Source organism: Haliaeetus albicilla, chromosome 10 (genome assembly GCF_947461875.1).
Source record: "Haliaeetus albicilla chromosome 10, bHalAlb1.1, whole genome shotgun sequence".
In the NCBI taxonomy this organism is placed as follows: Eukaryota; Metazoa; Chordata; class Aves; order Accipitriformes; family Accipitridae; genus Haliaeetus; species Haliaeetus albicilla.
The window spans coordinates 1,538,979-1,561,646 of record NC_091492.1 but is presented as its reverse complement, the minus strand read 5'-3'; the positions used below and the strand labels follow the sequence as shown (position 1 = coordinate 1,561,646).

General features: G+C 45.2%; 2 protein-coding genes across 4 annotated transcripts in view; one reads left to right on the top strand and one right to left on the bottom strand.

Moving 5' to 3' along the window:
• The window catches only part of ANKRD11 (ankyrin repeat domain containing 11), a 159,659-nt gene extending 139,209 nt beyond the window's left edge, over positions 1-20,450 (bottom strand). For 2 of the 3 annotated variants that reach the window (XM_069793253.1, XM_069793254.1), the window contains exon 1: positions 20,144-20,450. The gene's annotated coding sequence lies outside the window, so the exon portion shown is untranslated. Of the gene's footprint in view, positions 1-12,887; positions 12,907-20,143 lie in introns of those variants that run through there. The other variant, XM_069793255.1, reaches the window with a different exon arrangement.
• Positions 20,451-20,701: 251 nt separating this feature from the next.
• The window catches only part of SPG7 (SPG7 matrix AAA peptidase subunit, paraplegin), a 43,125-nt gene continuing 41,158 nt past the window's right edge, over positions 20,702-22,668 (top strand). The window contains exons 1-3 of the mRNA XM_069793250.1: positions 20,702-20,818; positions 21,293-21,392; positions 21,724-21,828. Of these exons, the coding sequence (XP_069649351.1) occupies positions 21,814-21,828 (15 nt within the window). The 5' untranslated portion in view covers positions 20,702-20,818; positions 21,293-21,392; positions 21,724-21,813. The remainder of the gene's footprint in view (positions 20,819-21,292; positions 21,393-21,723; positions 21,829-22,668) is intronic.

Here is a 22,668-nt window from a genome sequence, read left to right as displayed (position 1 = left end):
AGATAGAATAAAAATGTTTAACTAGTTTTATGCTCGAATTGCATTAAACTAAAAAATTATCAGCAGAACCCTAATGTTTCACTGGGTTTAACCCCTGCAAACACACAACAGGCAGCTGAGCAATAAACTCTGAAATTACTGGACATGCCATCTTTATTATTGGTTTATCTGGTTTCTTCATATCAGACATGTAAAGTTCTCTACCCTCATGAATATCTCTAAATTGCTAACCTTTAAAATTACCTATCATTTCTCCTGGAAAGATCCCTGAAAGCAGCCTGAAAGGTACTTGGCAGGGTAAAAAAACTGGGGCTGTCAGAAGAGTCCCAGCTCCCAGCTCAACCTGAAAGCTTAAATCACTGAACTCACTCGTTTTTTTCTTGGCATGAAGCGGCAGAAGAGCAAAGCAAGCCTGAACAGTTTCCACTGAACCAGATTTTTCAATTCTGTGTGCACAATTAAGAGTTCTGGAAATACACAAGCATGTTCCCTCATCTCTCCTCTTTCACCCTTACCACCTTCTGTGGCTTCTCTGCCGAGTGGAAAGTATTAAGTCAAAATACAGCTTCTGCAATTTCCTTAACCAACCTTGGACTGAAGCTCAAGGCTACAGCTTGCCCTTCTGTACTAGCAAGCAGAGACAAGACTGTTGGCCAGTCTAGAGGACACACTGTTTTCCACGCTATGATTTAGTCTATTTAAGTTAAAAAAAAAAAAACCAACAACAACAAACCTCCCCTAGTTTTAAAAAATGTTAATACCTTAAAAATTATGCAATTTTATCAGCAAATGGGTAAAGAAGTCTTAACTATACTAGCAACACTTGCTTTACAACAACATTAACTTACATCAAGTAGCCATCTCTGTCACAGATGGAAATAAAAAAAATTGTTAGGCACCCAAAAATGGTTGTCCGCTGTCACTTCAGCAGCCCGCAGCCCAGGGAGCTACAGGCATCCTTGCTTGTCAGCCCCAATGCTTCCAAATAATCCTCCAGACCCTTACCATTTTTCTTTTTTAGAGCTCCAATATGAAATGTGATTACCTAAGACTGCTGGGTCTTTCCAGCCTGGCTGAATCTCTTCCAAAAAGCAAAAAGATGCATCATCAGGCTCAATTTTTTATTAGATGATCTGCACATGCAAAGCAAAGATCCACTGTCTTGCTTTGGAAGAACATGTTGTTATTACTGGTACACAGCAAAAACAAATATACACATTAAGCACGTGGCAATGTGTTTCCGAGAAAACCAGCATAGAACAACAGCATCATATCTGCTTTCAAATAACCTGAACTGGTTAGCTATCCAGCCATAAAATTCAACAAGAAGATGTACAGAACCCTCAAGCTGTTTACGTTAGTGTATAGAAAGCTGTTAATTCCTAAGCCATTTGGAAGAAACAAGACACACAATGCTGTGGATTTTCAAAGCAGAACTGTTCCATGATTATTTTTAGTTCACTTGATATGAGAAGAAATTGTAACCTCCGTATCCGTAACCTCCGTATCCTAAGCATTTGCTGAGCCCCATCTGAAAAGCAGTAAATTTCCAATCCAATTAATACAAAGACAGTATAAAGAACACTTTTTTAAAAGCTCAAGTACAGCAGCATACCTGTAGACATGTAAAATGAAGGGCATCATATAGCAGAAAATCAAACATTTTAGAAAGCATTATCCAGGAAAAGACTTTCAGGTCAATACAGAAACCACCACACAGTAAGTTCAAGTAAAAGGTAGGAGGCAAAGACAACAAATGCTCTTCTTGGGCACAGCAACAAGAAGTAATAAAGGAAAACTAGTACTACTGGAGTCAACAGCATGAGCTGTAATATTCCCAGAAATTGACAATTAGAAAGGTTTATGGGAAAACTAAAAGAAATTAATCAAGTACTAGAAAACTTAAGTGTATATTCAAAAGCTACAGATTCATCTGGCAAAAGACTGAGCTGCCAGTTTTCTAGCTTCCATTTCTCACAGCCATCCTAGAGACTTACCACCTGCACTTAAAAACAAAAATAACCCCCAGTGACCTAGGGGAATTTCTACCATCTGAGATCTAAAAGATGCATGATAAAGAATATGCTGATACACCATCAAAAGGGACACTCAAAGGTGAATTCTGAAGATAGATAAAAGTACTGCCATCTTTGAGAACTCAAAAAACCTCACCATACTGAACAGAATGAAGCCAAGCTAAAAAATCTTGAATCTTCAACTTGTCCTAATTAAGCTCCAAGATGCTGGTCTTCAACAACCCAATGAAGACAAGAAGCATGTTCCCTGGAATTAAACCAGTAATTTAAAGTTAGATCACAGCTGCTGTCATATTTCAGGTACCTTCTCCTTTTCATTCCTCCTAAATACAAGTCTGAAGTGGGACAAAGACATACTTCCCGTCATCACACTGAACACCTTCCCTGTAACTTTACTGAGAGCCCTTTACTCATCCATTCCACTCAAATTCCCTTTGTAAGTTCTTTTAAGGAAAGGAAGGAAGGGGAACGATGCTACTAGGCTATGAAGAGCACCACTTTATTTAAAAATATGAGTGTGCAATTTCTTACTCCATGCTCAATTTTGACACATTGAGAAAACACAGACCATTCTTCAGAACAAAAAAAAAAATGACAGACACACTTGTCACCTTTACAGTCTCAGATATTTGCAACCATGCAATTCGGTGGCAAATTGGATACAGGTTACTATTAATAACTGAACTATTTCCTTTCTGAAAGCTGATTTGTGAAAAGGATGCAAGCATCCCTTTTTAAAACGCACTAATCAGCCAAGGAGGAGTCAAAGACATCACCGTTCAGCCTTCAAGAACATACACATAGTCCCTCTCAAACAAGAAAAAAGCAGAGCAAACTTAGCCAAAGAGTGCATGATCAACTGCTCCAAGCAGTAGTATACAACCTCCTCAGCCAAGAAAATTCTGTGTAGTCACACAAACATTACAACCAGACACTTCAACAACTCAGATGCAGGTTCTTTCCTTAAGAATATGCAGGTCTCACTCAAAGGCTCACAACCAGATACATACAGTCATCACCAGGATTAGCTGACAACGCTGTTACCTGCCATAGCAGCAGACCTGGCTTGATGACCCAGGAGGTCCTCAGAAAGCAATGTGAAAAATGCAATTGTTAAAATGTGCCCAAGTCTTCAGTTTCCAGAGTTATGAGTGCCTTACAATCACCTCAAATTACATAGCAAGGAGAAATGGTAAAGGAAGCGCCTCCTTGATTTACTCACAGCATCTCTCCCCTATTGTCTAGGTCCTGGCAAGTTAAGGTCAGAACAAAAAGAGATGCTTTAAAACTGCCACATAAATTGAAAGCACCTACAGCTTCCACTGATTATTTGCCCCCCCCCCATTATAAGCCCTGAACAGGTTTAAGTAACAGTTGCCATCATTAAAGAAGTTGCTCCCCTCCCATTTTCCATTCTCCACGCAGCACCAGGTAACAGCGATGAAGCAGCAGGCTGCTGCAGTCTCACCTAGCTACAGACAGCAGGTCTGGAACATGGTAAGAGGAGGGCACAGGCCACCTCAGCCAAGACACTCACCAGAGAGCATTACTAAATAACAGAATGAGGAAGTCAAATGTCTGTCTGTGTACGTTAGTGGTACCCCAGCTCCTCGGGGGGGGCTGGAGGGCTGCGGGTGAAGTAACAGGAGATGCTGGATCCCCTGCTTCTCCCTTGGGCCACTTCTGGAGCTTGTCCGTCAATCAGCTTAACATGCCAGCCCAGCAGAAAACCTCCTCGTCTACCTCTGCCTACTGGTCTCCCACCTCAGAAGGGGCAGAATCAGCTCTGGGAAGAGGCAGCGCTGGCCAGGGAGGGTGGGTGACCCTCACACACACACACACACCCCCCCAGCAGCAGCCATGAACCAGCTCCGGCCGTGCCATGAAACCACACCCCGAGAAAAATCTACAAACACCTAGTGAAAGGGCATATCCCTTCCTTCAAACACATCGTCGTCCAAATAAACAGCACAGAGGGTGGCAAGGAAAACGCTCAGAGGACAAAAGGACAGAGAGTTCGGATTAAACCCAGTCCCTTGATCCCCGGCCAAATGGCCTACCCATAAGCCCACGCAACTTCCACAGCCAATTTAAAATCCTGAGTGTGCTATACTTTAGGTTATAAAATCATATTTAGACACACATTTGAAGTGTTCTTTGCTCTGCTGGTGGCTAAAAACAATTCCTTTGTCATCAAATCTTGCTTCAGCAAGCTGACATGACGGTTTTAACTCAGGAAATAAGATAATTATGGTTTCAAGGTAAACAACTACAACTGTGCATCATAAACAGTTTCTAATTTTAAGCCTGAGTCCCTCTAATGCCATCCATATTTTCAAGAAAGTTTCCTTACAAATGGTTTAGGTTGTCTAAGCGGCTTGTGACTGAGCCCTGTTGCTGATTAGCATCAACAGCAAGTCTTGGGAAAACACGTGCAGGTGTAGCAGATAAAAGTCTAGCACATGCAGCAGGTGAGCTCCTGTATGAAAATGAGCCTAGGTAAGCCAAACATGAAATGAAAAAGATATATTCTGAGTCTTAAATAGCTTGAGAGGTAAAAACTGCAATTCTCTTAGGAACACACAGAGAACAGTAAGCGCCGAGACCAAAGCTACACATACTTACACAACGTTTGCTGCAAGTCATTTTATATCCCAGGCCTCAAACGCCCCACTGCAGCTTCCCCAGTGGCACAAACAGCAAGAATTCAAGTTATAACTCGCTGCAAGAACATCAGCTACCAAGTTGTTCAACACAAGGCAGTAAACTCACCTACAGCTATCCACACTGTGTCTAAACTAGCCCTCGTGCTACTGCTACCATCAAATATTCTCCAAAGTTACCTAGAAACAAAGCCTTACAATGAACAGAAGCATCACCACTGAGACTTCATAAGCCAGAAATGCTGAAGCACAACATCTGAATTTGTCTGGAACTACAATGAGGTATTGAGGGCAGCAAGCTGCCTGCCTCCAAGATGAATCATTACACACAGAGGTAGCAATAACTCGAAGTACTGCTTATAGGTGTTAGCCTGGTAGGCTTTCATGCTTCCTCATCCGAAGAAAAAGAAGTGCTAAATTACAATCAAATGAACACAGCTGAATGAGAGAACATAGTAGAGCAAACAAGATCCGATACAGATACAGCATTCTTAAACAGTTGTGCTCAGACGCGACAGAAGTGGTCAAAACTATTCAAACAGCCAGTTGCAAGAACACTGCCATTTCTGCAGAAGACTAAACAGTAAAGAGGAATCACATGGTGAAGCCTGTGCAGCTTGGGAGAGCTTGCTCCTCCAAAACTTTTCATCATTAAACATTTTCAAACAACCCCACCCCATTTCTGCTATTGTTGTCAGAGAGGGAATTCCAACTAGAACAATTATTTCCACCACATTTTTCTGTTGGAAGAAGAAAAATGGTAATACTGCACAGCAAAAATACGATTCACGCAGTAGTTCATCCAGTAACGCAAGTCTCCTTCTTAAAAGGAAAAGATTAACATGCCTGGAGTCCATTGTGCAGCAGCATGAATGTATTTTTAGATACAAACATTTGAAGGCAGCAGTATGGTGGAAGTCTCCCAGGTTGAAGTTAGCAGTGGGAGGTTAATCTCTCTACACCCTGGAGAGGGCAGTTCATTAAGAGGCTGTTCAGAGCAGAAGGAAACAATTTGCCCACTCCCTGAAGAAATCCCTCTTCCCACGACTGCACACAAGGCAGCTCCTCTGAACTCTCCACCGTCCCACATCTCATCCCAATTTCCACCATTTTCTTGGTAACAGCACCATGTCCAGGCTGTGTTAGAAAGCACTCTTCCCTTCCAAATCTCTAGCACAATTAATGGAGCTAAATTCAATGCTGTCTTCAAGGCACGACATGGAATACAAAGTGGCCCAAAGCCAACCCAAGTGTCCAAGAAAAGGAGGTAGCAGAACAACAGTTTGGCTTTATAATTTTTATTTGCAATTAACACTTTTTCATGACTTCTGATAAGGTAACGTATTAGCTGTCAGACCAAACCCAAGTGCAAATAAGTGAACCTTAAGATATTCTCAAAGAGAAGCTTTCAAAAGAGTCAAATACTCTCCCTGCCACTGAAGCCACTCTGCTCTTCTCATGCTAACAGATGAATGTTTAACCCAATTATCAGGTAAAGGAGTCTACTCAATGAGTCCACAAAAGGTAATGTAGTCACCACATGCATTAGTTTATACCTACAACTGTGCTCACATTGCGATTCATCCAGCAGCCCTTCAGGACTGCACCTTTGGAAAAAAACACCTCAAAGGTTTGCTGAGATAGCTGCCTCAGACCTGGGAAGAAGTCAAAAAACGTAAGCTGTCTCCAAGTTAGCCATCATACACACCCATTTGTATACAGACTACAGGGTCATGTGGGTTTTTTGGTTGGTTGTTCATTTTAAACAAGTTAAGCAGACTGCCCAGCTATGCTCTATCAATATAATGACATCCCCTGGACTTGAGCCACGGGCTAAACAGCCATCATACACCTCTACCTTCATTCCCATATTAGACTGTTCCTATGATATTGGAAATATCCACTCAACACTAGCTCAGAAAATTGCTTCCTAATACTTTCTTACGCTATTACATATTTTAATACTTAACTCTCAAATAAAATACTTCCAAATTATCAAGTATTTGGTGTGGAACACTTAATTTTCAGGTAGCTGAAGTTAAGCAAAAATAGAATAAAATTCAGATAAACCTGTGAATTACAGAGAGTAAGTGTTCATTATTTCATAAACTGCCAGCAAGTCTGACTGTCCCATCTGATATCTTAGAGATGCTGGCATTGTCAGAACGTATTACCTCCCCTCTTTGAGGAGGTACATTTAAGTATCCCAAGCGTGTCACTGAAGAACAAAAACTGATGGTCATTCTAAGCATTTACGTGACAACAGGTAGGGAAAAAAAAGGGGAAAAATGCAAAAAGTCTACACGAGACCCAAAAGCCCTGACTACAGCCAAGCCATTTTTCAGACTTTTATTAAAATTAGATTGGCCTTTGACTATGAATCACACCTGCCTCTTGTAAACAGCAAAAGAGCACCAACATCATGCAGTGAAAGACACAGAAATACACAAAGGGGAACAGAGGTGAGTAACATCTATTAACAAGGCTACTCCTTACCCACAGCACACACACCACACTGTGCTTATACACCTCAAAAAATAGTTCATTTATAACAACTCACAGCTTTCATGGAAGGCAAGCAAAACTGTACTAAAATATGGTGTGTAGGTATAAGAAAAATAAAGCTTGATTCAGCCCTGCCTCCCCTCCGTAGCCCTACCTCCTCCAGGCACTTTAAATAGGATGTTATCACTACTTGTTTATATGCCATTACAGGAAAAAAATGCTTGGTTTCTTAATACTGCATTACAGAACAAAATGTTACTCAATTCTTTCTGTAAAGTACCAAGAAATAACTGTGAGACCATATGCATCTGAAAGCATCGACGTGCTGGAGTAATCCGGACTTATGTAACCGACAATTGGCATCTAACCACGAAGAGCAGGAAAGAAAGGGCCAACATATAAATTTTCTTTCAAGATCTAAAACCAAACTAAAAATTAATTTTGAGGAGTCTGGTTCAGGAGGCAAGTGAAATTCACATCTCTAAGTTACAATTTAAGGTTTCTGCCATGAAAGTACACAGACAAAAGAGAATCCCATGTGGCTGATTTTGCTTCCTTTAGCTCATCCCATTAAGCAAAAATGAATCATTTGCTAATTGACAAGTTCAGTTTGAACCGATGCCACCATGACTCTTATCTCAGTAGCTGGAAGGCAGGTCCTTCCAAGGTTTCAACAAGCCATGGACAGAGATCAGCATCCTTCTATTTTCTCAGCACATCCTAAAGCGCCAGGCATCTGAGCATAGATACTCCTGGAGATCATGTTATACTTTACCCTTGAAGTCACAGTAAAGAAAAGAAAGCACCCACTCTACATGCTCACAAGATCCACTACAGCCCCCAGCCCCCTTCAGATGAGGGAAAAGCCCACCACCATGCTATGGCATGTACTGTAACACAGAGGTGATATCTAAGGCCCTAAATCACCTCTGCCTTGGGATGGCCCCACTATCTTCAGCTGCAAAATCAGCTTCCTACCGCCAGCTGCAGTGGACATATATAACGTAACGCTTGCATCTGCATTTTCTGAGCCTGGGGGTTCCTGAGTGGAAGTAAATCAAAGGGAAACACGGGCACAGTTCAGAAGAGCAGCAGCCGCGGCATGAGGCAGACATGGACGAGACTGCCAAAACCGAGAGGTGCAAAATAGACCCCAAATCCACAGACGGGCAACAAATATGACTAAAATCCATCTTCACCCCCTTTCTACCTGCTCTTAGCCAAAAGGAAACTTTTTCTTCCTGGAAGCATGATTAAGTGCTTTGGTATCACTCTGTTAGACAAAGCTCACTGTTGTTGGATGCCAGGCTTGGGGTGGAAGAGAAGGTGTTTGCCTGGCTGCAACCACCACCATAAAGACAGAGACACATTATTATGAAAAGCAAGTCAACTTTTTATGCACATATAAGGATAACAAATGTGTCATTGCTGTGTTTTGAACATTTAAGATCTTAAGCCGAACCGTAGGAAGGAGTGTTACTAGTTAGGCTATTACAGCAAATGAAATGAAAATTGAAAATGAAGTCTAACTGACATTAAATTTAAGTAAATATATATCAATTGCACAATCATCATAATACATAGACAGTTCTTACAACAAAACTTCTGCAGAACAGAAAAGCACCCTTGATAACTCTGAATATTAAGCTGAGGTACCACAGGCATCTTACAGTTTATGTAAATAAAGTGCCTCCTGCAAATAATCATGGTTCCTTCAGTGAAAACTGCAGCATGATTAACAGAGGTCCATTATAAAGGCAATGCATAACCTAGCTCCTGTGAGTAGTCACTGCCACATCGGACTGCGTTTCTATGGCAACCAGGGAGGAAAATATAAAGCAAATTACAGTTAAGTGAAAATTATTCTCCATGACAATATATGTTAATGCAGGAACATTTGCAAGGCCATTCTGGATAAAATGTTTACATTCACACATGTGTTTACAAAAATAAATAAAAGGCAGTCTATAACAGCTAATGGATCATCCAAAGATAAAGATCCTAGTTTGTTGGGTTTTTTTTCAAGTTTTAATGTATTCAGAATAAAATTCTTCAAGCTAATAGAATGGAAAAAAACCCACCGTAACAAAGGTGTTTGCACATTTAGATATAGTACGCATTCTTTAAGAAACAGTTTTTCAGAAGATCTAACACATACGTTTTTGAATGTTGTGATCCTTTAATCTTCCTGGCTGCAAACAAAGAGCACATTTATACCTCCCTCATCCCAGGAGAAAATGTTTTAAACGAGAGGCTAAGTCACTCAGAATATTTATAGAGATCTGACTGAAACTGGAATAGTGACTTATTTTAATCAGCTATAACTTACTGAAAACTGAAAAGTGTTTTATAGCTCAGAATTTGCAGCATTGACTACAGCTAGGAGAGTCTTATACCTCACCATGGTTTAAAAGCAGCACAGGTCAACGAGAACCCATTTTCAGGTACTTTTAGAAAAGCCCATAATTAAGGCTTTAGAAGGTTATCCTACTCTCCCACCATGATCACTTAGCCTAAACAGTCCGTTTTTTAGGGAATATATCACAGTTTTTAAGTATCTTCTGAAGCATGAGTGAAGTTAATTGGAATGAGGCTCGTTCAAGAGGCAGCCACTTATTTATTTTAACTCACTTGGCTCGTACCCCAAAGAAAAGCCCAAAGAAAGAAAGTAGGTTATAAACTGACTTACAGTCTCTTTTCCACTCTGAAGCGCCACGTTTTAAGAACGGTTTAAAATACTGCCTTGGAAAAAAGCACCCCTCTCAGCCGCGTTTCACGGTTCCCCCTGCCAAGTTCCTTTCCCATGGAAATGGTCTGCCTGTTCCGCGAGTAACACAGGTGCAGGTTTCTTAGGAAGACCCAGAAAGAGCACAAGGCACTTTTTGAACCCGTTTCAGTGAGCTGGGAACACAGAAGACGGCATTCACTGCGCTGGCACATCTGAACTTACTCCGTACACGCTCCCACTGACCTCTGCATCTGTCTCTTGCCTCCACCTACAGAACAATACTTGAATCATAATGATCATAACTTTTTATGACAGTGGGAAAACTGCAATATTCTCCACAAGTTCACTCCACCCTGCACATAAAACTGCTCATAGGTTCAACCATAAAGCAAACTATCTTCTTTGAAGTTCGACTTAAAGCCCTGCGCATGTTATAAAGCTGATCTGAAAAAATGCAGCGTATTAACATTTTACATAACCACACTCATGGAAAGCATCATTCGTTAATCATTTGGTGCAACTGTTGACAAAAGCAAGTTAGGTCAGAAAGTATCTAGGTAACAAAACTCTTTACAGGTGAGCTCAGGTTACCACAAACACCAAATTCACATACCACCAAATATATTCCAGTCATGCTCCACTTTCCCTGAGGATCGTTTGCTGCAGAGCCCACAGTAGCATTACCATTATCATTTCAACTAATTTAGTCACTGATCCACAACTCCCTCCACCTTTCTCTCTACAGCAACATGTAGACTATCTCCACAAAACGCAAAGAAAGCAGCTACAAACCTTAGACTAAAAAAAATATAAAATAAAAATCTGCAAATTGAACTACAGTAGCAGTTGCTAGGTGCCTTTTAAAACCTTCACCAATTGCTAGGACTGGGTTTCTACTGAAGATCCTTGCTGCAGTGGTAGAGGGGTTCAATCTTGTTTTCACAAGAGAACTTCTAAAACCACAAGCTGCGTGTCTGCAACAGCAAGTATCTGTATTCTGTGCACAAATCAGATTATGCGTACACACACCATCCTCACTAGTCTTCAAGCAGATGAATCCCACCAGGCCACGCTACCTATCCAAATGCCAGAGCTATCGGGTCGGGTACCCTGCTTTCTGCTGATGTGCACCACATCCTTTTGAGGAGAACTGGCTTACTGTGTCAAAAGGCACCCGCATTAGAAAAGTGTTTTTCTCTGTTAATGAAAGCAAATGTATGCTAACATGAAGCAAAATTCTAGAGAAAACCATGCAGTTTGCAGCTTTCACGCCCTAGCAAACGACAGGAGGTTCAAGGGAAAGCCAGGCTGCTAGGCAATACTAAGCATGCAACACTGCCAGCAGACCTCCCATGCACCCTTCTCTATTGCAAGCTGCATCAAGTGAATTAGCACCAGATGGACAAGATAACAGCTCTGAAGAGACCATCAGAAGGATTCTTGTGGATTTCAATTACCTGCACTGCCCCATAAAGAGTAAATTCTGCTTACAACTATTGCTGGTAATGTCATGGAAAAGAGCCCCACCATTCAAACACAGGACGGATCCTTACGACAAAGATTCAAAGAGCTGATCTAACCAGAGACCGTAAGCGGTGACAGTGATGCAGAAGAGGTAATGAGCCATTAGTGGTAAGCACAACAGGCATACAACAGCAGACCCAAGCTGCCAGCACCCCAAATTCTCATCCCTGGCAGAAGTCTCCATGCCCTCAGATCCTTCACTTCCCAACGCTACTGCAGCTTCACTCCGTTTTCAAGTGCTTTCCTCCCACCATGCAAAAACAAGGCCCAGATCTGGAGAAGGAGATGAAGATGCAGGATGATCTCAGAGATAACGAGAAAGGCAGGAACAGACGGGAGGGAACATCAAAAGGCAGACAGGCTAAAATTAGAGACAAGAATCCTGGATGAGGAGGACCAAGGCGAGAGCAGAGAGTCGAACAGAACCTCCATCAGATGAGGCTCCCGGGAAGGGGGAGGGACAGACAGAAGGGAGAAGAAATATTATGGTGGGTGAAGTAGGGGAAGCTAGCAGACAGAACAGACTGCAGAAGTAAAGTCAGCGTTTTAAGACTACAACCTGTAGCTTTCTAACTAAGGAGCACTACTCAGCACACCAGGAAAAAGCCACAAAGTTGACTTCTCATCTGATCTCCCCTGGATGCAGGCTAACTCAAAGGCAATTCAGCTCTCACCACAGAACAAGTTTAACACCCCAGTACCACTGCTGTTCACAGGGGAAGGCAATTTAATTTGCCACCGTCACCCACAACAGAGAGCAGCTCCAAGTAACACAGGGCACCTCAGATCCTGGTCAGAAAGCCAGAAGCCTTCTGGGCTGCTGGCAAAATGGAGAGCATCAAACAGATCAGAGACCAGGACAGTCATTGCGTGGTACCCCAACGCGTGCCAAGAGACAGGCTACAGCAAGGAAGGAAACTAGAAAAGACACAGCAGTTATCAGCTATCCTGATTGTCAAAACTAGCATATTCTCACATGTTCTTTCTGAGCTGGTAGGACAAGAAACCACACAAGTTGGAATAAAAAGGTCAACGTTCAAGGAGAACAGGCTTTTTCGCCTTGAAACCTGGCTAGTGCATTCGACTCTTGGACTGCTCAGAAAGGTAAAGTTTGACACACAAAAATACCCAGGGTTGCTCATTACAGACCTACAATCTAGTTCAGATAAATGTATCTGCCCGTGCCTAGCTGCAAGATGAAACCAAGGAGACAGCTAGCTATGGGAAGCAGCCAAACCCTGTAACTAGAACACCAGCTCACCCAGTGGTATTTAAACAACCATAGCACAACCATGAGCAGGATGTTTGTTTCCACACACACACACACACCCTTCCACGCATCTACCTATATCTCTTCCCTGCATTGGCACAGCTAATCTCATCCATCTATCTAAAGATATAACTATAGCAGTACTTTATAAATAGGCTTACATATTCGGTCCATCCAAGACCTGACGCAACAGCAGAACAACAGTCGGTGCAGCAAGCGGTGTGTGTTGTTACGACAACACTGACATTTCACAATCTGCAACAGCCATCATACTGCATAACATGGAAAACACCAGACTGAAAGTGTAAAGTCTACCCAAAAGATTACTGCTTTTCTCAGGATATGGTCACTGCTCCAGTCAGCAGGATATCAGATCTGTTACCTCCTCCCTGTAGAAGGCAGCTATCAGGAGACCATTCCCAACAGAGAACTTCTTGGAAATCTATCTTGGCTCCTCCTGGACCTAACCAGCCTGCAGAAAACCCAGCTACTTACTAGTAATTTGGAGCTCCTGGTACAACTTGTTTACACAGAGCAGGTCATAGGATAGGCTGGAAGGTGTAAGCAGGATATAGTTTTTATGGCTCTGAACTCCTGCCCAGATAAGCTGATAATGCTCTGTGCTCAGGGGGAGGGGGAGCACTTTCATATGTGCTTTATTTAAAATGAAGACACACCATGAACTGCAGTTAAGCATTTTATACTTAATAATGAAGTTTCCGTTGACCTTATTTTCCTTTAAAGCTATTTAATGTTTTGGGGTTTTTTTAGGAGTTCCTTATTACACACACTTTCATTTCATATCGAGATATTCAGAGCAGCACAGTACTTTCAAAACCTAGCTCTTCAGCCTCTTGCTGCACAAGCTGTCAAGCCCTCAGGGACAGGCTGCCTCTGGATTGTGGTGAATTTTTTAGAGGGGAACATCTCCCTTCTTTGCCATGCCTGTGATACAATTTTAGCAGCTTTATGCTGCTCTAAAGGTAAATTATTTTAGACCTTTTCTATACTGCAAAGCTGCCAGTCTCTTAAAAAAAAAAATAGAGCCAGCTTCCTTCCGTGTTTGCTTCCTCTCCCTCCCCTGATTACCCACAGCCATTTAACCACCCCACCGTGAACCCCCCCAGACGCTGATGTCCTCAGCTGAGGACCTGAAGCCTACCACTCAAACAAGAACCACCTTAACATTTTTCTCAGAGCAAATCCAATACAATGCAAGAGAAAAGCAGGTGCTTTCTCGCTGTTCCTAAGTGAGAAAAACATCAGTTCCCTCAGTACAAAGCTGAGACAAAGCTGCTTTTACACATACTAAAAAGTTTTCTAACCATTCGATTTTCAAAGTCTGTAAATTTTGTTGCTAAAGAAGTAACAGGCATGCATTTTAGTCACATATGAACCCAGCACCAGCATGAACACTCTTGCACCTAACAGCAGAATTAATATTTCAATGTTTCCACGAAATACCAAATGTTGTAACCTCTGGTTTACTAATTCAAACGCAATATACAATCAATAGCTTGCTCCTGCCACTGCAATAATTTACAGTGGAAGTTACTTTAAAAATACTCATCGGATAAGTTTCGTTTTCTTGGAGACGGGAAGAAAGGCTGCCTACAGATTTTCAGAGGATAAATAATTCAATGCATGAATGCCAAGGGCAGTACTGCACACATCCATATGGCAGGGACAATGCAGACAGTAATATATGCTTCACATCACCACCCTGACAGTGCCTTCAACCCTGACCTAGAAAAAAACATCACTTTCTTCTGGCTACAACAGCTAATTCACTCTCCATCATTGCTACCCCACAACACTAAGGACTACTGCATGCTTTTTGTTTACTTTGGGCTAGCGTCTCCCAATTCCTTGGCCTTCGCAGATTTCAATTTCGCCTCTGTTCACAGCAGCTACACTGCAACGAGTAGAACAACTTATTCTCATGATGAACTTAAGAAAATGAAAATTAACCAGACGAGACACAGGTTTCAGAAGTCCTCTTTAGGAGCTCACGCCTTTTCACTACCAAAACTGAAAGGGGCAGGAAAACTCAGTACAGTTTCTCATACGCGAGATCTGGCAAGACGCCGGCGGTGCCCCGAAAAGAGCAGGCACGGAGGGAGAGGGGAGGCTGTTCCCACCGATGACCAGCACCCATCGTCCACTCGAGCTACTGCACGGGGTGCTGCTGAGCTATGGGGCTCCCGCACCGCGCTCGATGGATGCCAGACCACGTAGATCGTGCCAAAGCCTGCGACAACGCAGAAGAGGGAAGGGGCTGCTCGCCGGGGAAGCCTCCCCTCCTCTCCTCCACGACCCTCATGGCCAGCAAGCCTACAGTTGCACTGGTTTCATGCTGCCAAAATTAACTGTACAGACACCACCCTATTTTGGTGGTGACTGGATAGTTTCTCTACATCCTACAGTTTGGGGAAAACATTAAAGAACCAAGAGGAAGAATTCTAGAGCCCAAAATACCTGATATAATTAACTGCACCTTCTACCAGGATTATTTCCTTTCCCGACCCCAATTACTCCTTCAGTTTATTAAAAGAGAACTCATATACGCAGAAATGTTAACACCTTAAAGAGTCACATAAACAGAAAAAAGTCTGAGGGCACCATTATAAACAGAGTTAATGGAACTCAGTGATTGGAAATGGATCTTGAAAGCTGTCAGATCAAAGCAAGATCTTTCTCGTGTAAGGACTGCATTACCCTTGGAGCCACAGAGCTAATACCATCTATAAAAATATTTTGCTCAAATAAGTTAAGAACAGCAGCGTTTCATCTGTCAAAAGGTGCAAGGCTTTTATGGGATTAGCCATTCCACATACAGCATAAAAATTAGAACAGATTTTTAAAAGCCCTCAGCTCAGCTGACGGAGACTACACAGACCAACGTGTGTGCCTGCTTTCTTCACACACGCTACACGCTGAACAGATTTTTCACTGCTATTAGCATTTAAGTTTCTTTTTATTTTTTTTATACACTTGTAAAGGACTACAAATTGGCATCACCTATAACTAGCCACAGATGAAGCTAGCACCACCACCCAGACTCAGACAAATTAAGGTTTTTAAATACCCAACAGTTGCATGAGAAAATACACCAGAAAACACCAGTTCTCACACGGGAACGCTTGAGAATTCCAGGTACAGTCGAATACACTCAAAATCAGCCCTCAGACCACGGGCACTGACAGCTTCCTACCCCCCTTCACAGCAGGATACCAAAGACAGCATTTTGCCCCAGCATACTTTATTAAGGCTTTAGCTGCACAAACCCATACCGTTCAGGATGCTTGTGATTTCAAATAATTGACTACACAAGCTTTCCTTCAACATTTATGCGAGTATTTTTTTATGACCGTGCATCAGTGGCATACAAATTACATAACACTTGGCTGAGAATCCCAGTGCTCTGCACCCTCAGAAAAAGCAGCTCTGTGCCGCTAATCTCTCTTGCAGCAAAAAGAAAATATTTAAAAGCTGCATACAAATCATTCCTGTAAAGTGTCGTGCAGACTGTTTTAAATTAGATGGGGTAAAAATATATGCAAGTTTATCACGAAACACTAAAATCTTTGCTATGGAGACACCAGTTTCTCTCCACAGCCTTTTACAACTGAAATACGTACAATTCTCACTCGTGATGGAGATAGCAGACAAGCCACCTTTACTAGAGCCTCATCAAGGAAATACGATTAGAAAAACAACCACCATGTAAATATTTCCAAGTATTATTTGCTTTGCTGTACTGAAAAGCAGTAGTACCTGTCACTGCTTGCTATGTACCTAGTACCATTAAATCTTAATACCAAAGAAGAATTTCAATCCATAAGGCAGACTGTCAAGCCTGAAATTCAGGTACTCCGCACAGAGGGAGGAAGAGGGGCTAACCTCGTAAGAAAGCCGTCACTGGGTAATTTTACAAAATGTAATTAACCAGCTCCAGTCCTGGGCATTTCCTTCCCTCGGAGAAGGATTTCTTCACCAAGTAATTAGACCATCCCAGTTAAGACTCAAGTCACCACAGAACATATTTTCCCCAAAACAAAGCCACATGCAAGCTTATAGAAGATTCAAGCACAATTTCAAAAAACACACTGCCATTTCCTCACAGTAACTTAAAGCTCTTCCTAGTTTTTGCCTTCATCACTGCATGATTCTGAAGCTAACTGAAACCAATACGCCACTGTGGGAGCCCCCAAAATCCTGGTTTTGTTCCCATACTTGAGGCACTTCACTATTACAGAGTATGGCCTTCTTTTAATGTCTAGAAAAGCAGGAGGTAAAAAAATCTTAGTACTTCAAACACATGTCCAAAAGCCACAACATAAAGACAAAGAGTACAGATTAAACGCTGTAAAGATATACTTGTCAGGAACCTTCCTTTGAAGTATCTGCAGGAAACACTGTCATCATGCAGCCATGTTACAATTACACAGTTAAAATAATCACCACCAGTTGTAAGTAGTCCATCTGGTTTACTGAAAAGGGAACACTGCTGGTACAGCATTGATTAACACGACTAGTCTTCACTGACCCCAGAGAAATACATTTGTCTGCTCTACTGAACAGCAGAAGAACGCTGCACGACACTGCAATACACTTCGTTTTATTTAGCAGCACTTTTGGGGAGTTAGTCAATTAAAACATAAGTAGAAAATAAAATAATCTTAAGAGGTTGTCCACCACACACGAAAGAAGAAATGAAGCCCAGCGCTTTTCTGGAGAGTTTTTTGGTTTTGGTTTTTTTGTGTTTTCTTCCCCCATCCAAAACCAACAGTCATATTGGACAATCTGTATGTTTAAGTCTGAGAAAACGCTATTGCAACATCATGAAAACAAAAAGCAGCACATGAAAAAAATCAATTCACCCCAAGCCACTTTTTTTACGAAATGGAGGTATAGACAAGAGTTCATTTGTAAAAGCAGAAGCAGAACTTAACAGTAAAACCAATTGTGAAACACTAAACGTAACATCTCCAGTTTCCAGCCTGTCAAAGCAGCTAATGCTTACATGACCAGGACTCCTATAATCACTATTTAGAACAGAAACAAGTTGGAAACTGATCAAGTTGGAGGGCAGAAACTGAAGGGCTCCTATGTGCTCCAAACTCCAATGTGTTGCTCGCTGTATGGGCAACTCAGCCTGCTGTGAATTTCGCAAACCAAACCCTTACCGCTTACTCAGACAAGTCTGGAGGTGATGCAAGCCCCAGCTAGCCTAACAATACAGGTTCACAGCAAACTCCACTGAAGCCCAGACCGCCCTTTTCCAGGGAGGACACAGACAAGATGTGCCCCAGCAAGTTTTATACCTTCCTGCGCTACCTCCTTTAGGACTGACAAGCTCTCCTAGAACCAAAGAGACCTGGAGCATCTCTGCATAAAAGAAAAGCTGAGCTCCACAAGCCCCAGATACACCTAAGCAAGAGCAGATGCCAGGACAGACACGGTATCGCAGACAAGGCTCTGCTTTGGGGACAGATGCACAAAGGCTGCGAGGGTAACTGTGCTTTAGGAGCAGCTCGACCACGCACCCACGCAGGCACAGACCACCCCTCAGAGCGAGATCTTTCCACCACCAGAGCGCTTCCCACGGAAAGAAAACAGGTCACACAGCTTCAGGGCAACGTTTCGCAGGCATAACGAAACGAGGTGCCTAAGAGTTTCCCTGCAGAGACAGAGAAGTCAATGTAGGTCTCGCTCCACATCGCATTTTAAACCCTTCTACCGCACGCCACCGCAAACATTTAAAAGTGCTCCAATACACACCTTTAATCTGCCAGTAAATCCATTTTGTAAAAACACCAACTTTTTAAGTTAATCAAGCCCAATGTTTAGTTCCTGGTAGAGCACACACAAAAGAATGTACCGATGCCACTTGGAAACATGAGAGAGTTAATCTCCTTTTCCCTCTCCATGACTCCATGGAGTGTTTTCGTCCCCCAGAAAAAGGAAATAATTGGAATGATTATATAAAAACGTTCCATTTTCTGAACAAACCAGAAAAAAAAGGAAAAATACATTTAACTCCAAGTTCATTAAATTTAGACAAATTTCAGCGTTTCAGTAAAGCACACAGCCACGACAAAGCATTACATTCACAAGAAGTTTTCAGCTTTCTTTGCCTATACAGGGAAAAAAAAAAAAATAATAAATGTTCTATACCCAATTTCAGAAGCCATCTCAGGAGGGAATTTTGCTTCAAGAGCTGCCTGGAATGTGTTCTCTGCCTATAGGGCCATGTCCCCAGTGGTAAGAGAGTACTTTGTGTACAAAACCAGGAGGGGGGAGGAACCCTTTCCTGCAACTGGATATCAAAACAGATCTCCAAGCTTAAGAGTAGAAGCCAATCCATACACACACCGACTCTTGTGCCTCAATGAAGAGGCCGATTTTCAACCCGCACGCACACCCCCCTCGCAGGACAGCTGCTCCCTCTGGGAAAGGGCAGAGGGCATCAAGGGCTCAGCTCATCCCGGCTCCTTTCGAGGCAAGGGGTGGGGGAAGAGCGGCGATTTGCCTTTCTAAACATGCAATCAATCTACCGGACTGGGGGAGGTTAATTCTGGACTGCAGAAGTGCAGCTGTTTTGGGTTGGGATTCTTTTTTTTTTTTCCCTTCCTCTTCCCCCCCCCCCTTTGCTAAGGGGCAAAGGTGTCGAGCAGCCCCTCCACGGCACACAAAGGCTTCTCCGAGGAGAAAAATACCAACCAATTTAAAGATTAAACTAGAAAATAAATAAATAAGCGCGGATCAGCCAGGCTGGCTGGCAGCAGCTCGGTTCAGCTCCATCCTCTGCGCACACACACGCAGGGCTAACGCCTACCCGGGGATGATGAAATGGGAAACGGAAATTACCATTTCAGACAACTTTTGGTATTGTTCCTCCCAGCGCAGCGCTCACCCCAAAATGCGTGCTCCCCTCCCGCCTCCCCCGCCGCACCTCTGCACGCTGCCGTGTGCACCCCCCCCAAAAAAAAAAAAACGGGGGGGGGGTGGCGACCCACTCCACGGCCTCGACCCAGACCCCTGCATTCCTCCCACCCCGCAGTGCGCCCCACAAGCCCCCGCACCCCTAAATATTCACCACCCCCAGAGCTCTCTCTGCAGCTCCCCCTCCAAACCCTCCTCACCTCAGCCAGCCCCCTCCACCCCCTGCCCCCACCACCTCTCCCCTTCCAGAGACCCCCCACACACGGTTCTCCCCTCTCCTCCTCCCCAACAGCCCCCCCCCCCCAAAAAAAAACCCGTACATCCTCTTCTCAACCCCGGTAAGTCGCTTTCTCCCCTCAGCCCGACCCCGTACTGCCCTCTCCCCCCGCACACACCCCCCCTCCACTCCCGGTACCCCCTCTCTCAGCCCCTCTCTACCCTCACACACACACACCCCCCCGCCCCTTACCGGCGCTCCGGGCTCAGCGGGCCGAAGGCAGCCTCGCGGGGGAGCGAGGCCTGCGGCTCCGCCGCATAGAGGAGGCGGCGGGGGGGAGAGGGAGGGAGGGAGGAAGGGGAAGGGGGGGAAGGGGCTGCTGCTGGCGGCGGTGGTGGTGGTGGTCGCGCGGCGGAGGGGGGGGCGGCGGAGCGGGACTAGCGGAGGGGGCGCGGGCAGTGGCGGCGGCGCCTCCCGGCCGCGCGCTCCATGGCCCCGCCGCGCTCGGCCTCGGCCTTCGGCTCGCAGCGCTACCGCCCGCCCGCCCGCCCGATCGATCGGCCACCGCTGAGACGTTGCCGTTCATTGGCCCGCCGCGTCGGCTCGCCCCATTGGTTGGAGCGAGGGGTACGCGCCGCCGTGACGTCAGCGCGCCGCCGCCGGTCAGGGGAGAGGCGGGGAGGAAGGGGGGGGTGGTGCTGCGGAGACGCGTTTTCCCCTCCCTCGCCGCGCGCGAGGGCTGACGGGAGCGGGGAGGCGGGGCCGAGAGGGGAGGCGGTTGCCATTGGCCGGCGTATCCCGGCGGCGCGGCGGTTTATTGGCGGGTTCTCCGGAGGCCGTGAACCCGGTGGCGTTTCCGGGGCGGGGCCTGCGCTTGTAGCACCGAGCACCGGGGCGGAGCGGTCCCGGTCCCCTCGGCCCCCGGAGGTACGTGCGGGGCGCGTTGAACCGCCGCTCTGCCTGGCGGGTAGAGGGATGGAGCGGTTGTGCTCACCCGCTGCGAGGGCTGCCCCGTCTTTGCGCCAGACACCGCGAACGAGCACCTCCTCCCCGCCCCCGGTTCTCCGTGATGGCGGAGGGAGTGGGGGGGGGGGGGGTTCGGTGTCCCGGGTGTTGGCGCAGTGAGGTGCTGAGGGGCAAAACGCCACCTTGGTGGGTGCTGGGTGGGCGTTTGTTCCCGCTGCCGGCGGGGGGGTCACACGTTATTGTACTTCCTCCTCCGGAGACACCGGGCATTAATTCTCCGTTTTCATCCCATCTTCGCCCGCTGCGTCCGCGCTGGCCGGGCACCGCGCTCGGAAGAGACACTGCGCTGCAAACCGCTTTGTGTTTTGGGGCTGAACTCCTTCCTGAGATTCTCGTTAAACGTTCTGGGTGCCAAAGGTTTGGTTTTGCTTTCAGGAGAGGCCATGTTAACGAGGAACTTCTCTTGGAAGTTATTTATGTAAAGCGTTGTTCCTGTACAGCTGCTGCAGCAGATGAAGAAGGAGGGATCACGCAGGTGAAGTTCTAGATTGGTGTATCCCCCCGCCAAATGCCCTGGTTGGAGCTGGGGGTGCCGGGGGCCAGCTGCGGTGCGGGGGCTAGCTCAGCTCTCCTGCCATCCCTAGGGAAAGGCTGCCAAGCATGGCTTCTCCGCCAGGCCGCAGCGATCTCCCTGGCACATCAAAATGGGCCGTGCTCCCTCTTGGCCCTGGGAGGGCTCACTTGCTCCTGACCGGGCTGTGTTGGTTGTGCCTGGGTTTTGGTTTATTGGGTTGTTTCTTTTTCTATGATCCATTCAAGTGCTGATTGCATAATACAAGAGGCTTTTGTGCTGGTTTTATTTATAGGGTCTCTTCTAAACAGTCAAAACCTTGGCTCTCTGAACAAGGATGGTCGTTCTTGCTGGATGAGCCTCCTGCCTTTGTCCTGCTGGGCTTATGGAAGCGGCAGAAGTAAGTGCAGGCGTGCTTAAGTGTGCTGCCCAGGCGAGCAGCCGCGTGAGGCTTGGTTCCTGTACTCAAGACAGTGCTGCTGCTGCCTGTCCTCCTCCCTGGGTGCCTCGAGCCCTGGCAAGGCTGCAGGATCTCCTCCTGACAGTCGCTGTGTTACATTTGTGCTCTCCAGCACCAAGGTAACTCCAAAAGTGCCAGTCCATCCTGTTACTCAAACACAGTTCCCCATGCCTGAGCTCAGTACAAACCTTCTGCAGAATAGGAATGCTTGTTGTGTGTCTATTTCATACCACACATCTAGTGCCAGAGCCCCTTCGTGTCATCAAGGTAAACCAAAACCTGTGGGATCCCCCGGGGAAGAATCCTGTTTACAGAGCAGATCTTCACAGCAAGTACAAAGTGGGGACATGTGCGCAGCTCCCTGCCCAGACCGGGTGGCTCAGGTGCCCTGGTGTGGGTGGCAGCTGCCTGCACAGCTGCGTCACTGCAGTTTGTTTTGGTTGCTGAGGATGGGGAACCCTTGAGCCAGCAGCTCTACTGGTGACCTCATCAGTAATTGTTCTGGGTTTTTTAACACACCCCCCCTTCTTCCAGGAGTGCGGCCTGTAACTGTGATTGCTTTTTTGGCATTTGCAATTCCACTTGGAGTCGCACATTTGGCAGCCTTAAGGATTGTTCTCATGTGCTGAGGATGCCAGTAGTCCCCCAGGAAGAAAAATCTCTTTGCTGGGCTCAGTAGTGATGAAGGAGCGGCTCAGGAGCACGTGTCCAACTTCACTGTTAAATAACAGCATGAGAGAGATTTATTCTGAGCCTGTTAAGCTGGTCCTGTGTTCTACT